Source organism: Engraulis encrasicolus, chromosome 14 (assembly GCF_034702125.1).
Source record: "Engraulis encrasicolus isolate BLACKSEA-1 chromosome 14, IST_EnEncr_1.0, whole genome shotgun sequence".
Taxonomy (NCBI): domain Eukaryota; kingdom Metazoa; phylum Chordata; class Actinopteri; order Clupeiformes; family Engraulidae; genus Engraulis; species Engraulis encrasicolus.
Genome location: NC_085870.1, coordinates 20707636 through 20725988, shown reverse-complemented (window position 1 = coordinate 20725988; position 18353 = coordinate 20707636). Strand labels below are relative to the sequence as shown.

Sequence of the window (18353 nt, the reverse complement as noted above, 5' to 3'; positions counted from 1 at the left end):
AGTCATGGTACGGAGGTGCACGCTTGTTTTTTAGGCTATTTCATCTTTAATCTTAGGCCTACATCTCAATTCAATGCAGGTGCAAGTTTGTTTTTCGTAGGCTTATTTAACCTCCACACTTCAATTCAGTTCAATTAAGCAATACACTGGGTAGGCCTACACACTTTGGTCCATTGGTCATCCATAACATTTTGTCAACATCCTTTTGGGTAGTGTCACAAAAGAAGGAACTGATGAATAAATTGAGCAGGATATTGTTCTGGTGTCCTCTAGCCATACACAAGGATAAGACCTGAGGTTGTTTACAACTTGTATAAAGTATGCAACAGTTAGGGCAATCAGTTATGATGAACAGGCGACCAATAGTCAACTGGGAGCTTAATGACCAGGGGTGCGTCTCCCGTTAACGATTGTTAATGGCCTGAGTTGAAGACTGATTCTACGAATGTTCTTAGATTTTCTACAACTCTCTTGTTTCCCAACGATCATTGCACGTGAGCGCCCGTGCACAGCCTCTACGATTATTCTTGGAGTTGCTCCTGAGGGCCGCTGTCTACATCTGTGGTGCTGAAGTAGGCTACTTATGTTTGCCTTGGAGTGAAGCGCTCAGTCATTATCTCCAAAACCACTGACAAAATACAAGGCATGTGTTAATGTCATTCTGTCAGACTTTACACCGGAGCAAACTGACTGACAGAGCTGACGGCAGGGCACCCCAATAACCATTGGCTCCGAGACTACATATAGCGCATAAAGTGGTATGTTCAAAATTAATCTAAAATAATCAAGTGCGCATATTACTAGTTCCAAATTGGGATTCGCAAAGTTACAATCTTCAACGCGGTTTCAAGGCTCTGCCAACAGTTGGGACTCGGGAGAATTTTGCATGTGAGCCTGCTGTTTAGGCTTTGTGCCATTGTGTAGCAGATGTTCAAATGTGCCTTAGCTTTTTTGTGGGATATTTTCAACGGGGAAAATTAAAACTAGCAATGAAACTTAAGAGTCGAAGCTTGCTCAGCGGAACCAATCCCCTATACTGTATGTACTGTGGGATCAGACATTTAGATACTAATATGAATTTAAAATGTGACATTCAGACACCTTTATTTCTCTTTAAGGATTTGGAAAGACTGAGAGGAGTGGAGTGGAGAAACGAGAGAGAAAGAGAGAGAGGAAGAACAGGAGGGAAAGAGTGAGAGAGATGCTAAAAGAGGAGGAGGGAGAGATAGAAGCAGAGGAGGAGGGGGAGATAGAAGAGGAGGAGGCGGGGGAGATTGAAGAGGAGGAGGAGGGGGAGATAGAAGAATGGCTCTCCAGTCTGACAGCAGAAGATGAAGAACTAGGGAGAAGAATAAGGTGGAGAGAAATAGAGGTTGGGCGAGGAAAAGTGAAGCAAGGCATCACCGGCTTGAGACGCTCATGAATAGCGCACAGGAAAACTTGCACAGCAAAACGAAGACAGGCGACTGGCGTAAGGCACAGGCACAAGCAGAGGCGGAGGGACACTGGGAGCGCAACGCTAACTTGGGCACGGAGACAGGCGATTGGCGTAAGACACCGACAGAGTCTGAGTGCATCGCTAGACTGATGGATTAGATGGAGCTGAGGCTACAAGAACTAGAAAGGTTGCTCTCAGTAGAGCAGGAATTGATGGAGACAACAGCACAGTGCACAGACACTCAAATGTCAAGACATGCACTCAAAGAGATAGAGGTAAAAGAGATGGAACAGATGCACAACTTGGAGAAAAGATGGTGGGTGTGGGAAGTAAGGAGCAGAGGATTCGGCAGCTGAAGGCAGAGCTGAATGCTGCTGAGCTGCGGGAAAAGCACATGGCCAAGGGGGGTCATCCCTACGTTCCCCGGGTCCTATGTTCCCCTCTACCGGGGAACATGGGACCCTTTTTTCAAAAAAGGGTTCTATGTTCCCCTCTGCTTCCAAGTAGACTGCTGCCACATGGCAAAGCGCAGGTTGCTGTTGCACCTCTGACAGGTTAGGTTTAGGGATAGTTTTGGTCAGGGCACAAATTTAAAACTCAGAAACATTGCATTACTGACAGGTTAGGTTTAGGGATGGTTTTGGGAAGGGCACAATTTGAAAACTCGGAAACATACAATGTGGGGAACATAGGACCCTTTTTTAGAAAAAGAGTCCTAAGTTCCCCGGTCCCATACAAAGACAGCTCCCTGCCAAGGCCATTCAAGAGAAAGACAAAGAGCTAAGGGAACTGAAAAGAAAGCTTTACAAGACAGAGGTTCAAGAAAAAGAAAAGTGGCTTCAAGATATGGTCAAACCTAATTCCAGTTGTAGCCATTGTTAAGTGTTGCCAAGGACTCCAAAGGCACATTGCTTGATAAAGTTAAAAAGCCTTTTAAAAGATGTGCTCACACGTTGCAACATGTGTCTTCTTCAGAAAAAGGGCTGACCAAAGGGGCCAAGTGTGAAAGGGAGACGTTAACGGTCAAGAGGGATGAAGGACGACAGGGTGAAAGTTTGACAGACGGCTCAGAGAGCTCAGACTCTGAGGCAGAGTTTGAGGAAAATCCATTAGCAAGGCAGAGTAGCCAGAGAAATGCAAGAAAGCAGAAAGCAAATGCAAAAGAACCAGCTACCGGTAAGACTTACCTTAAGAACACAGACAAACAGAAAGCAAACGCAGCACAAAGTAGCCAAAGGTTAAAGGTGAAGAGGCTGAAAAAAGAAGATATGTCAGACCACTCAGAGAGCTCAGACTCGGAGGCAGAGAGTGAAAAACAGCTGTTAGCAAGGAAGTCTAGCCAGATCAATTTGATGAAGCAGAAAGCAGACAAAAAAGAAACTGTTATTGGTAAAACCTGCCCCAGAAACACCAAGAAACAGAAGGCAAACCCAGCACAACTGGTGGCAAAGAAGACTGGCTCTGGCTGTACGGAGAGTGAACGTTTGACAGACGGTTCGGAGAGCTTAGACTCAAAAGCAGAGTGTGAAAAACAGCCATTGCCAAAGCTCATTAGCCAGAGAAACGCAGACAAGCAGAAATCAAATGCAAAAGAAAGAGTTACCGGTAAGCCTTTCCTCAGAGAATTCAGACTCTGAGGCAGAATGTGAGGAACAGCTGTTAGCAAGGCAGACTAGCCAGAGAAATGTTAACAAGCCGACAGCGAATGGAAAAGAACCAGCTACAGGTAAGACTGGCCTCAGAAGCACAGACAAGCAGAGAGCGAACCCAGCACAAATAGTGGACAAGGAGACTGGCTCAGGAAGTCCGCACTTACAGGAAGCAAACAGGGAACAAACAATATCAAGAGAGATCACCCAAAGCAATCAGGCCAAGGAGAAAACAAGCAGAACAGAAGACACAAATGGGAGGTGCCCCCTAAGAAAAGCTGACAAACAGAATGAAAACAGGGTAAACGGTGGAAAGCCAAACTGCAAGCACAAAAATGCACAAACAGTTTGAAAGGCAAAGTGAGAGCAAGAGCGATGAAAGCACAGATGAGCAGACAGACATGCACAAGGTGAATCATGTAGTGCAACAAACCCTGGAGCAACAAAGGACTGAAGACAACAATACTCATCCTATCCACAAGAATGGTAAGCCCAAGGAGGACACTGAAAATGCAAAACAATTGAACAACAACCTGCATCCAGTGACAAGGAACCTATCCCGAGAACTCTTTCACCCTGTCGTTCAAGCCAATGTCAAAGGCAAAAACAAATATCTGCCATTTAAGTCTTGTGGTGATAACGGTGGCGGTGGGATTCATCAAACCCCCAGCACTGCACAGGTGCCACCACCTGCTTGTACACACTCTGGCTCACTCGCAAGTTCCCAGCAGAAGAGGAATCATGTCATCACTGTTTTGGCGTCTGCTCCGGCGGCCAGTGCAGAGACAGGAGTCCATCACTATCAGAATCAGAATCAGAGCCAGAACTGCACCAGATCAGTATCAGAGCAGCATGAGAGGAAGCTGAACTCTAGAATGGACAGGGCTGGCAGTTCGCAGAAGCACCAATTCCCCCACTGGCCAAGGGGTTACCAATCCAACCAGTGGCCAAGGAAGCACCAATTCCACCAGGGGCCAAGGTAGCACCCATCTGTTCAGTGGCTAAGGAGGTACCAATTCCCCCACTGGCCAAGGTAGCATCGATCTCTCCTGTGGCCAAGGAGGCATCAATCCCTCCAGGGGCCAAGGAAGCACCAATCCCTCCAGGGGCCAGGAAGGTACCTATTCCACCAGGGGGCAAGGTAGCACCAATCTGTTCAGTGGCCAAGGAGTTACGAGCTAGTAGCACGAGTGCTAGCGCTGCAACTACTGCTACTGCTCAAGTGGAGAAGGTGAAGGTGCAAGACCCTCGTACAGTGGACTGGGACATAATTACGGAGAAGATAAGCTACCTGGAGACGATAGGGCATCGCCCATCTCAAGCTATGGCACAGGGTGAGGCAGCAGCCTCCACAGAGCAGAACGCGTCAGGGACAGGCGACAACGCTCCAAAGGAGGGCAAGGATGTAATAGATAGGGTGTTCTGTTGGGTTAACAAAACAGTCACTTAGCGCCATCAAGACAAAATTGACAGGACATACGTCAGAGAGGAGAAGGAAGGACACCATCTTTATGGTAAGAAAACCAGCATTTTCATTGAACTTAAATCTCATTACCAATCAAGTCCTTTAAAAGCCATGAGGTGGAGAAGTGGAGTAACCATACTAATGTTCTTTTGTCCTTCTGTCTGATTAGCGCTTTATGATGGCCCCGTATCATGAGCAGACCGAGCGCAGGAAAAACATCACAATCTGCAGATGGGCCTGAGTGACTGGAAAAGAGTAGAAACGTCCATGAATAAATGGGCTGCTTACAAAGAAGCGAAAAAGGTGAAGGCAGAGGAGAAGGCGGCGGCTAAGAAGCAAGAGGATGAGGAAAGGAAAAGGAAAATAGAACAGAGCCTACAGGAACTGGATAAGAAGCTCAAACAACGCGCTACGTCAAGCAGCAATCAGGTCTGTACTCTTTGCATTGTTTAGATTTGTGTCAACTGTTGACTTAACTCTTAACTTAACTTTAACTTAACTTTACTCATCTTCTTTTTATAGAGAGCAGCTCAAGCACCAACATTCAACTTGAGAAAGAGTGGTTTTAAAAAGAGAACATTGTTTAGTTAACAGTTTTTGCTGGACAATTAGTTGACCAACAAGTTAGTGATAACTAATGATGATACAGATTTTTTTGTCACTAAGCCAAAACCAATATAACAAAATAATAGACAAACAAGAATATCGTAATGTGACGTTAAGAGACCACACCACTGTCATGGGATGTTCATTCAAACATACATGTACAAGCATGCAAATAGAAATTATAGATTCATGAATTGATGTATTTGTTACTACAGGCCTAAGACTAAACAGGGCATGGGGGGATTAGGAGGTATGAGGAGGAGATTACAGATAAAAAAGAGGAGACAAGAAAAAGACTAAAGAAAAAAAAACGGGAGGGGGGGGTGTAACGACGGGAGATTGAAGAGAGGGAGAGTAGTGTGGAGCAGAAGGTGGAGATGAGCTATGAGGAACAGTCTGAAGAGGAGGACATTACAGATGAAGGGGGGGGGGGTAATGATGAGCTTGTTTAGGAGGAGTTGAACAATGAGAGGAGCAGACTGAAGGAGGGAGGCGCAATGAGGAGGGAGGAAGAGAGGAGGAGTAATGTGGAGCAGGTTAAGATGGAGGTGAACTGTGCGGAACAGACTTAAAGAGGAGCAGACTAGAGGATGAGGAGGAGATGACTGTGGAGGAGGAGGTGGAGAATTACGACACTGCTAATTGGCAGTAAGGAGGAGGAGATAGAAGATGAGAAACGTCTTAAAGATGAGGAGACAACTATGATGAGTCAATGAAAGAGGAGGCTATTGAAAATGATAAATGAGGAAAAGAGGAGTAGATTGAAGATGAGAGATAGAGGAGGAGGAGGAGGAAGAGACTAAAGAAGGGGGGAGTGATGAGGAGAGATTGGAAAAAGGAGGAGCAATACAGAGCAGGTAAAGATGAAGGTAAACTCTGCGGAACAGACTTAAGAGGAGCAGACTAGAGGATGAGGAGACGACTGGAGGAGGAGGTGGAGAATTACAACACTGCTAATTGGTCAATTTGGCAGTAAGGAGGAGGAGACTGGAGATGAGAAACGGCTCAAAGAGGAGGAGATCGAAGAGGAGAAATGGGTCAAAGAGGAGGCGATTGAAGATGAGAGGTGGTTTAAAGAGGAGATTGAAGATGATGAATGTGTTAAGGAGGAGGAGATTGAAGAGGAGATATGGCTTAAATAGGACTATGGAGGAGGAGGTGACAATGATGTGTCCTACAGCGAGTCCAGAGGAAGACAAGAGGTACTGATGCAAAGAGGTCGGGAGGAAGAGGAAGGGGAGGAGAAGAGGTCTGAGGGAGATGACGGCCAGGGCCCCCGACAGCTTTGGCCGGGCCTGGGATAAGGTCGTCTGAAGTGCCCACACATCCAATACATGCAATATACTGAGGACCCAAATCGGGGCCTCCACTCCCTGGGCCCAGGACAACTGACCCCTTTGGGGACAATGACAGCAAATGGAACATCTGGATGAAGCTTTGGAATGACTTGAGGCCATTCTTGGAATCTTGGAGTTGGCCAGAGAAGACTAAAGAGGAGACGCAGGCTGAGGAGGAGGAGGAGGAGGTGAAGGATGATGAGAGGGAGATGAATGAGGAGGTGAATGTTAGGAGCTGGCTGAGGAAAACGAGGATTGTGCTTAAAGTGATATCGTCCCATTTTTGGAAATAAGCTTATTTTACACCTCCCCTTAGTGAGTTAAATAATAGGGTTTTACCGTTCTCCTGTACTTTCAACCGTTCTCGGGATATGTCAGTGCAAATTTTACCTCCATGCTAGCAGTTAACATTGAGTCCTATGAGACCAGCTTGCGAACTGGTCTCATAGGACTTAATGTTAACTGTTAGCTTGGAGGTAAAATTTGCACTGTCATAGGCTGAGGCTCTCAAGGCTGAGAGTGCAGGAGATCTGGAGTAGATTAGAACATGGAGAAGACTGAAGCTTCGAAGGTTATGGACTCTTGCCATCTACTGTACACAGAGAGAGGGTGTTGCAGGGATGAGAAGAATATGTAAAGAAGACTAACCAGGTATGTAATTAATTTATTCATATATATTTTAAAATTTCACCCGAATCATGGCAAGTGCTGTGGAATATTCCCTGTACTAAATGAAATGATTTCCTTTTCTTTAGTGGGCAGTCCAAGTCATACCAAGCTGACTAGCGAAGGAGAGGGGTGACTATGTGGAGCTGTCTTTAGCGAAAATCAGGGTTGTGTTGTAAAGTGGAGAAAATGAAGAATGTCAGGGCAGGAATGGGCGATACATACCGTAGTAGACATCTGGAGTATAGGCTGTAACGTGGAGAAGACTAGGGCTGAGCAGACAGTTATGGAGCCTTGTCATCTACACAGGGAGAGGGTGTTGCAGAGAGGAGAAGAATATGTAAAGAGGACTAACTAGGTCTGTACTGGTTTCATTCATTCATTCATTCATTCATTCATTCATTCATTCATTCATTCATTCATTCATTCATTCATTCATTCATTCACAGTTTATTGCATTTGAGATTCATGTTGTTTTTCATATTAAATGAAATGTTTTCCTTCTGTCAGTGATCAGCCCAAGTCTCCAGGGCTGGGGACAAAATCAAAAAAGAGGGACCCCGATCTGATACAGTATAATAAGGACCCAAGTCTGGGCCCCCTTTTCCCCTGCGGGCCCGGGACACTGACCCCTTTGTCAGAATGATGGGTGCGCTTTAGACATCCGGTTTTCTTATCTCTTTTTTGGTTTATTCATTAAATCAAAATACAGCACACCTGCATTCTCTTTTTTGCCTAAAGGGAGATACATTTTAGCAGAAAGTATTTGAAGTGACTGACATATTTCTACAATGTCAGATATATTAAACATTTCAGTAAACCGCATAGATTATGATTATGAGAAAGAGGAACTTCTGAGAAATTAAGCTATGAAAAAAAAACATTTTATGCCACTTAGAATTTAAAGGTGCACTGTGTAATATTTTTAGTAGTTTATTTCCAGAATTCATGCGGCTCATACACTAACGTTACCGTTTTCATGAATACTTACCACCACCATCAAATTCTAAGTACAACCCCTGGCAAAAAGTATGGAATCACCTGTCATGGAGGATGTTCATTCAGTCGTTTAAATTTTATAGAACAAAAAGATGTATCACAGACACGACACAACACTGAAGTAATTTCAAAGGGCAACTACCTTACCTGTATCTAGCTTTAAGAAACACCAAAAGAAATCAAGAAAATCAATTTTGTTATTAAGTGTTACTTTTTAGAGCATGCATAGAGAAAAAAAATGGACTCACTCAACTCAGAGGAAAAAGATATGGAATCATGAAAAACAAACAAACTGACTCAGGCGTTGAAAAGGGTTTTTTTTTACTCCCTGAGGAAGGCCGGACGGCCGTAACATGCTAGAATTTTTTGTTAAAGGTTTATTGTAACCAAGCCATGGAATAAAGGCTTTTTACTTTTGACAGAAGAGAGTGCCTTGGTATTTTTTCTTTTTCAATTTCTACATTTGCCCATCCAAAGAGCACCTCAAAGAGCACCTTTTTGAGTCCAGGAAGCGTTCTTACAACAAAGACTTTTTGTGAAACTGACTCAGGGCTTTGAAACAAAGGTAGACTACAACAAATGGTGGGAACCAATGGCCAGTATAAAAGCTGCCACATGTGAATGAACTGGCAAACCAGGTCAGACTCAACAGCTGCAAACATGATGGGCAAGGTAAGATACTGTGATTCTAGTGAAGATAACAGTAACGTTTATTTTGTCATTTGCTATCTATTTTTCTTGGAGGTAAATGTGTGCAGTGGTAATGGCATCAGGAAATTACCTTTAATGTTTTTAAGTGGACTTTACCTGTAACACAAATGCTACATACAAAATCAGAAGACAAAATAGCAATTTTAGGTTAATTACAATTAGAGAAATGAAAGTATCACTGTGTACCTCAGAGAGTGCAAAGTTTATCACCCGGCCAGTACCTTTTCTGGAAAAATAAATTAATAAATAGTAATTTGGGGACCAATATAACAGCAGGCTCAAAACTACTAAGTTTGGTTCCAAAACAGTTATGAGACAGACCTTTTGTAAAAGTGAACTTGTAGGCCTACCTGAAGGTACAATATTTTAAAGGACACTTTAAAATGAATACACAATTGCTTTTCAAAAGTAACAAGTTTATACAGACTAAGGTGTCCAGGTAAGACCACTTCCATTTCTCTGTATGATCAAATCATTTATATGGCTTCAAATCATTGAAGCAGTATGAAATTACATATAGTACTATGCCTTATTCGATAGCTTGAGAAGTTTTAATTTCTTGGTCAATTATAAAACACCAATGTCATAAAGATTGGAGCAGGCTTCACCGAACAAGTTTTTCTTCTTTTGAGAGTGTTGACCAAAATATTGTAAAACTGAAAAATGAGAAAAGGTCGCACCATGCATAGATTCTTTATTATATAGAATCTATTAATGGTACAACCTTTTCTCATTTTTCAAAACACCAATGTCAACAATGACATAGATTAGGGCAATTCACAAAATAGGCTATCCATTTAAGATTAACCACACTCAGAGAAATTAAAGTATCACTCTGTACCTAAGAGGATGCAAAGTTTGTCACCGGACTAGTACCTTTTCTGAAAAAATACATGAATAAATAGTAATCTGGGGACCAATGTTATAACGGGGTCAAAAGTACTAAGTTTCGTTCCAAAATGGTTATTAGACAGACCTTTTGTAAAATGTTTTAAAGGACACTTTAAAGTGAATACACAATTGCTTTGCAAAAGTAACAAGGTTATTAAGACTAAGGTGTCCAGGTAAGACCACTTCCATTTCTCTGTATGATCAAATCATTTATGGCTTCAAATCATTGAAGCAGTATGAAATTACATAGGTAAATGGCTTGTTTATGCTAGTCTTGTATAGTACTATGCCTTATTCGATTACTCTGGTCTGAATAATAACAAAAAGATGATTGTTTCTGTAGGTGACCTTCTACGAGGAGAGGAACTATGGGGGCCGTTCCTGGGACTGCAATGGAGACTATGCTGATTTCTCCTCCCACCTCAGCCGCTGTGGATCCTTCAGGGTGCACAGTGGTTGCTGGATGATGTACGACCAGCCCAACTACATGGGAAACCAGTACTTCATTAGGAGGGGCGAGTACCCTGACTACATGAGCATGTGGGGTTGGAACAACTCCATCAGATCCTGCCGCTTCATCCCCATGGTAAATAAATGGCTAAATAGAAGTACATTTTATGAAATTGTTTATCTGACTTTTGCTTGACTTTTGATATGAGTGTTGAGTATAAAACATATTTTTAATAACACTTATGGTTATAAAGCAAAACTGCTATTATGAGTTTCTAATCCTTTCTAATCATGTCTGATGTCTACTTGCACTTACAGTACAGAGGAAACTACAGAATGAGAATCTACGAGAGGGAGAGCTTCAGTGGTCAGATGCACGAGTGTATGGATGACTGTGACTCCATCATGGATCGCTACCGTATGAACCACTGCATGTCTTGCCATGTGATGGATGGCCACTGGCTCATGTATGAGCAGCCCCAGTACAGAGGCAAGATGTGGTACTTCCCTCCTGGAGAGTACAGAAACTTCCAGAACATGGGATACCACAACATGAGATTCATGAGCATGAGGCGTATCATGGATTCTTGGTACTAAAATGCCATTCAATTGTATTGGGAAGAAGTTTGAATAAAATGTTTTGAATGAAAGCTTGGCTTTATGACGTTTTATCATACAGATTCTGTCACAAGGATTAATTAAGAAATTAAAGGAATATATGCTGTTGGTCTGTCATATCTATCTACATCTATATCTATCATAATGAGTACATCCCTTTTGAAAAGTAACATTTTGACCAATAGGCTATTTCAACCAGGGCTCCGAAGCAGTTCAAGGAACGAAACCGAAAACAAATGGAATTTTACGAGGAACAGAAAACAAAATGGTCTTCAACTGTTCCGGAACAGAAACTTTCTTCTGAAATCCACAAAACCGGTTAATAACGGTTCGCTGCCCACACAAAAATAGATTTGATATGCCCGACAAATACTTCCAGAACAATATCAATGAACGCTATTTTACGTTCCGAAGCGGTTCAGGAATGAAATGTTGGTGGCGGGGCCCAAGAACGCCTGAACCATTCAGAACGGAATGATTGAAACATAATTTTGTTTTCAAGCCCTGATTTCAAGAGGAACACGAGTTATTTCCAAAATGATATAGATTAAGTTTAATACAACATCTGTTGAGTTTACAACAGAAAAGGAAGGTCAATAGTATAACTTAAATGACATATTTTTCAATTTTTCTGAAATTATGCTGGTGAAAAAGTGAGTAGGCTACCAAAGAAACTCAACAGAAGAACAATCTCTCGGGGGGGAAATGCATTGGCCACGGTGTAGTACGGAGGCGTTGCCTGAGGACACGAGTGGATGGAAAATTAACTCCCTTGCGCATGGTCATTGGTCAGTGGGTGCGATGGATACAATTTCCGTACTCCCTTGCGCATGGTCAGTGGGGGCGACACCATGATGGATAATTTGTGGCCAAATTAACTGCAGTTGTTGGTCAGCAGTAATCAGGGCTCTAAATTAACACACGCCAACCCGCCAAATTCGCGTGAATATTCATTTTGGCTAGTAGAGAAAATGATCTATGCGCCAATTTGGCTGGTAGCGCCCGACTGGATTAAATATGAACGTCTAAACCGCTGCTTCTGAGAACCCAAAGACGGCAATGTTTCCTACATTACCCATGGACACTAGCCTACCGTCATGATGTAGCCTACAACCATAGGGAGGGAAAGTAATCTCATCGCCCCCTGCTGGCAACGTTCCAACCCCCTGCAACAAATGAATGTTTTTTTTCTTTGAAAAATTACATCTCGGCCCTGACGACGAAGTAGAAGTAGTGGCAGTCATATGATGGGCATGTTGGCCCGTTTTATCGAATCAGGTGGTAAAATGTTCGGTTTTTCACTGATCTGAGCTGATTTTAATATTCTTTAAAAAGCTAATACAGAACTACACTGAGTGGCATGTGTGGCTTGTTTACTCCATGTAATTAGCATAGCCAAATTAGCATAGCCAAACATGAGCCAGAGAGGTGGTTACTCGTCACCACAGAAGCCATCATATCTACTAGAGAATTTAAAACCATACCAAAATGATCGCGTGTATATATGTGTAATAAGAAGACAATTTGGAACTCATAGGATTACAAGAATGTGAAGATATGCGAAGAACTTGCGTTCGTTCGCGTTCATTTGTTTCTCTGTGTTGTCAACGAGGCGCGAAGCACAGCATGCTGGGAGCTGTAGTCCGTTTCCGACCAGATTGGCACAATTTCTATTTTTCTTAAAAGGGCAAAAAATGACTTAAGATTTTCACAGGTAGTAGTTCATGCTATTGTGTACGCTGAAAAATGTGTCTGGTGTTATAGTTCCAAGTCATATCTTTGTGGGATTTTTTTTAAAACTTGTCTATGGGAGTTTCAATAGGATTACCCTGGTGCTTGGAACGTAACCGCTAGGATCGCTGTTTTCCACTTTCCCTCCCAATTGGTTAGTCATTTAATCACAGTTACGTAGCCTCGCGCCTATTGGCTAACTACATCAGAGCGCGCACCAGAGGGAGCCACTGCTTGTTTGAAGAGCAGAGGGATTTTAAAAGAGTCGCGCGGCTCGCGCTTAAACCAGTTTCTATATTAGGACTAGCGTTGGTTACTTCTGCGCAGAGATGTATAGCAATGAAGTAAAAGTAACGAAGTACTGTACTTAAGTACTAAACTGCAGTATCTGTACTTTTTTGAGTAATATTTTTTTCCTCATACTTGTACTTTTACTGCACTACATTTTTCTGATGAAATTAATACTTTTACTCCGATATATTTTTCATGTGCTGCTTTCGTTACTCGTTACTCGTTTCTATGCCCGAGCGCTAGATGGCTCTGTCATCACCAGATATGAGTGAACGTGTTCGCGGTCAGTGGGCGATGCAATGGTAGGGAAATAAAAGCAGATCGCATTCTCGCGCATGTCTTTTGGCGCGGTCAGTGACGATCAGTTGGCATTGACACTGGCATGTTGGCAAGATGGATGAGGTAGACGAGGTATCGCCATAACAAACCATAATGGTATTTGCACTTCATAAGAGACTTATTGTACATAAACCAAATGCTATTCAAACTTTTGACTGACTTTTTTTCCCCCATTTTTTTAATGCAGTACTTTTACTTCTATTTCTACTTTTTACTCAAGTAGCAACACATTTTGAATATTTTTGTCCTTCTACTTGAGTAAGGTAAGGAAAGGTTACTTTTGACTTTTACTCAAGTCATTTGACAAGATGATACTGGTACTTCTACTCCACTACTTTTCTCCAGTAGGCTACTTTATACATCTCTGCTTCTGCGTTGTATATTTTGTGCGGGTGATAAAGAATGTGGTAGTGGTTACAGCAAAGGTACTGTGTCGGTGAATGCACGTAGGCTAATAGAGACGTTAAATCGAGTGGTGTGGTGGAGCGTATGCGAGAAAGACAGATGAGGAGAGCTGCCTGTCAATTTATGAGCGTAGCTGTCAGTCAGAAGTAGTCTGACATTTTCTAAATCCCGGCTAAATTGCATGGAGTTGCTGATACGTAAGGCCCACTCCATCGGAAAGAAGGGCATACCTTGCATGGACATGCGAGTGCGTGAAAAAAAAGAATTAACAAAAAAACTACCGACGCTATGGAAGTAAAAAAGAAAGCGAACATTTCCGTGACATGGCGTAATCGCTACTTGTCATGTTGTTGCGCGTGGAGCTCCTAGAGGAAATTAAGGTGTCTAGCAGGCTGTACATAAACACACAAGGCATCATAGGCCCTACACTTTATTGCACAACGTGTGTGCGCGCGCGTGTGTGTTCTCTTCTCTCCTCTCTTCTCCTCCGCTCCCTCTCCTCTGTGCATGCTCCATGATATTGCCAGTATGTTGATGGTATGCTGTGTTTGTGTGAGGATTGTATAGGCTTGGTTTGAGGGAGGGTTTGTACTGTTAGCTGTAGGCCTATTTGGTAGTGCTATGTTAAAGGTCTGGCATATGTGATGTGATTCACTTTTTTCAGTGGAAATGGAGGAAAAACTAATTAAATGGATTGAATAATAAAAAATAAACAGAAGTTGAAAATTGTTTTTAAAATGTAGGCTACAGCATATATAATAGTAGGTCTATGTAGGCCTATCTTTATCTGTGTTGTGGAAATAGTTGAATAAATTTTTTTTAAAAACCATAACGCATAGTTTATTTTGGCAAGATAAAAAAATTTGCTATTTGAACTTCTGTTTGGCTGATAAGAAAAAATATCTTCCAGCCAAATTGGCTGGTGGTGGAAAAAGTTAATTTAGAGCACTAGCAGTAATTGCTGGGGGTAATTAAGGACAGCTGACAAACATTCACGCTGTCCTATGACCTGCTCCACACTCTGACCCTCGCGGAAGTGGCATTGCATGCTTCCCTGATGCTTCCAATACTGACCGTAGAAGAAGAATAAAATGTCCGTACTCCCCTCGCCATCGTACTACTGTTATAACGTCAGTAAGCCCTCCTGTCTCTACTCTCCTTGGTAAAGACCAAGGTGGTAGCCCATAGAGTATTATTAGACTAGAGGTGACCCCGCCCCCTTTTCACGGCAATCCGTGGCAGCCATTCTTTAGAGGTGGACATGAGACATGGAAATGAATGGCCCACCTTTGTCAAAAAATGCCTAAATAATGTGAACATGTTCATCAACACACTATATAAGGACAATAGCTTTTTAAGTATTTTTTTTTGGGGGGGGGGGGTTTGGCCTTTATTATTATAGGACAGACCAGAGTCCTGCACCGGGTCGGGTACCCACGGGTACGGGTAAATAGTTGCCCAAATGGGCGGGGTTTTATTCTCGATTTTATTCTATTTGGGGGTCGTTTCATATGGCGTTGCTTCGGATTTGTAAAACAAACTTTTCCGAAGTAAAAGCCACCCCTGTAGCCGTGCGAATCGGGATACTGTCTGTCAACAATGTCAATTGCTAACTAGTTCTAATGCAGCCCAACTAGTGAAAAACTGTTCAGTGGGGTTTACTTTGCCGTGCCACGAGAATGGAGGAGGGGAAGGGAGTGAGAAATATTTCTCGTCACGGACGCACAGACTCCCTCTTCCAGTGAATGTGCTGCTGGACGTTCAGAGGTGTACACTCGACAGCATTTTCAAGCTATTGCTCCCCCCTGGTGCTGTAGGTGGAAGGCCACTGTAAATAAGTATTGAACTCTTTATGATACGTCGGCGGAATTTAGGCTACATGTTTTCAAGGGATGACGGTGGGAGTCCATCAATCAAATGCACATCCCTAATTTAGATTTATCTATCTATTTTACCTATTTTTGATATCACCGCAGCCGTTATGACATCAGTCACGTCATGCCTACTTTCGATTTGAAGTAGTTTTTCACGGGCACGGGTGGGTAACGGGTAGAATATTAACGGGTCCGGGTGGGTACGGATTTAACATTGAAATTACCATGGGTTTACAGGTGGGTGGGTAATGCACTGCACGGGCATGGGTGGGTCCGGGTATAAAAAAATGGACCCGTGCAGACCTCTGGGACAGACGGTGTGAGAGCAGACAGGTAATGACTGGGAGAGACAGACGGGGCAGGGTCAGGAAATGACCCCAGCTGCACTCGAACCGGGGTCCCCGTGGGCAATGTAAGCCCAAATGTCGGGGACTTAGCCGATTTTTGACCTGTGCCGAAGAAATCATCACCATCATGCTTCAATGACTACCGTCCTGTAGCACTGACGCCCATAATCATGAAGTGCTTCGAACGGCTAGTCCTGTCACACATCAAAGCCACCCTACCCCCCACCCTAGACCCCTACCAGTTCGCATACCGAGCCAAGCGATCCACGGAGGATGCAATTTGCTCTGCCCTCCATCCAGCCCTCACCCACTTGGACAATAAAGACTCATATGTGAGAATGCTGTTCATTGACTTCAGCTCAGCATTCAATACCATAATACCACAACAACTCATCAGAAAACTGGACAAACTAGGTTTCAGCACCTCCCTCTGCAACTGGCTGCTGGACTTCCTGATGCAAAGACCACAAGCAGTACGGGTAGGGAACAACACCTCGAGCACCCTGACCCTGAGCACGGGGGCTCCGCAAGGTTGTGTTCTCAGCCCCCTGCTGTTCACGCTGCTGACACACGACTGCACAACGACCCACAGCACTAACCATCTAGTGAAGTTTGCGGATGATACAACACTGGTGGGCCTCATCACCAAGGGCGATGAGACTCACTACAGAGAAGAAGTAGACCTGCTGGCCAGATGGTGCAAAGACAACAACCTCCTGCTGAATGTCAACAAGACCAAGGAGATTGTTGTCAACTTCCAAAGGGTCCAAAAACAACTGCCACCACTGACCATCGACGGCGATGCTGTGGAGAGAGTGAGCAGCACCAAGTTCCTTGGAGTGCACATCAGCGACGACCTCTCTTGGACCACCAACACTACATCACTGGCGAAGAAGGCCCATCAGCGTCTCTACTTCCTGCGCAAACTAAAGAAGGCAAGTGCTACACCCTCCATCATGACAACATTCTACAGAGGAACCATAGAGAGCGTCGTGTCCAACTGCATCACAGTGTGGGGAGGAAGCTGCACGGAGAAAAACAGGAAGACACTCCAGCGTGTTGTGAACACAGCGAAGAAGATCATTGGAGTACCACTCCCCTCCCTGCAGGACATTTACACCACACGCCTCACCCGGAAAGCACTGATGATCATCAAAGACACAAGCCACCCTGCACACAAACTGTTCAGCCTCCTGCCCTCTGGAAAGAGGTACAGGCGCCTCCGTTCCCGTACCACCAGGCTGGCGAGCAGCACAATGCACCAAGCGATCAAGATGCTGAACACTCAACCCACTCTCCCTCGACTGTCAGCCTCTAGCCAGCAAGGCCACTGACAACCCCCCCCCCCCATCCCCCACCACCATATCTGCGACTGAACATTCCACCTGCACTACTATACTTGTGACTGAACTTTCAACCTGCACTAACTCAAAACATGCTCACACACACACACACACACACACACACACACACACACACACACACACACACACACACAAGCACACTGCACTTTCTGCACTAAACCCAAATATACACACACTGACACACACACACACACACACACACACACACACAGACACACGAACACACACACAAGACGCACACCGCACCTTCTACCTGCACTAAACACATACACACACACACATACACACACACACACACACACACACACACACACTGCTGCTGGTGTACTTGACAGACCTTTTTTAATATTTATTTTCTTCAAAATGCTACTATTACCATGTCAGAACGCTATAAAGGACTTTTTTTTTAGGAAAAGCACAAAAGCACAACAAATACCTCTTAATGTATGTCCTCTACAAGTCTTCTGTTGTCCAGTCTTGCACTTTAAATGTCTGTATGAGCACTGTCTATGTCCATACTGTCTTAAGTCCATGTATAAGTACTGTCTATGTCTATACTGTCTATGTCCTTACCTAGATTAGTCTATGTCTGTATGGGAAAGCAAGAAATGTAATTTCAAATTCTTTGTATGACCAGTGCATGTAAAGAAATTGACAATAAAACCTACTTGACTTGACTTGAGGGCGTGTTCTCCATTGAGTTGCATTGACTAAAGGTGCCTACTAGGCCTACATACACGTAAGGGATAATTGACAACACGGTGTGCGTCTAACAGGAAAAATAATGCATACCTAGGTGGTAATGCACCGTTACACCTCGGTGTGCATTATTTTTCCTGTTAGATGCACACCGTAAAGTCAATTATCCCGCTTTTATTATATGGTTGTGACGTCATCGGTCGAATGCTCCATTCATTTCAACGGGGCTCCCCAACGTTCGCACGTCTGTTATTTTTCGATAACGGACGGGTTGGTCTATAACAGACCGCTGTCAATGGCAACAAGACTTTTCACTGCTAAAGCGACTTTTCAACAAGACTCTAATCTGCTGCTGTGATAGACAACACCTGTTGTCCTGGCTACCTAGCTGTTCGCGGTGTTCCACAACGGCACTGTTTTGTTTTGCGCAGCAACAATCTTTTGACATTAAAAACTATAATAGACTACACATT

General features: G+C 43.6%; 1 protein-coding gene across 2 annotated transcripts; it reads left to right on the top strand.

The window, feature by feature from the left end:
- Positions 1–6068: 6068 nt before the first annotated feature.
- On the top strand, positions 6069–10809 carry LOC134462248 (gamma-crystallin M2-like). Of its 2 annotated transcripts, XM_063215173.1 has the most exons (4): positions 6069–6110; positions 7251–7253; positions 10106–10348; positions 10531–10809. In XM_063215173.1, the coding sequence occupies exons 1-4, from the start codon at positions 6069–6071 to the stop codon at positions 10807–10809; spliced, it is 567 nt and encodes a 188-aa protein (XP_063071243.1). The 2 variants fall into 2 exon arrangements, with proteins under 2 accessions (XP_063071243.1, XP_063071244.1); XM_063215174.1 differs by lacking the exons at positions 6069–6110; positions 7251–7253 and adding an exon at positions 8821–8832.
- The last annotated feature ends 7544 nt before the right edge of the window (positions 10810–18353 follow it).

Excerpts from the sequence above, each read along its gene's own strand:
- LOC134462248 (XM_063215173.1), top strand. The coding sequence starts at position 6,069 with ATGAGGAGACGACTGGAGGAGGAGGTGGAGAATTACAACACT. Across the intron at positions 10,349-10,530 it reads CCTGCCGCTTCATCCCCATG|TACAGAGGAAACTACAGAAT; the intron begins GTAAATAAATGG and ends TTGCACTTACAG.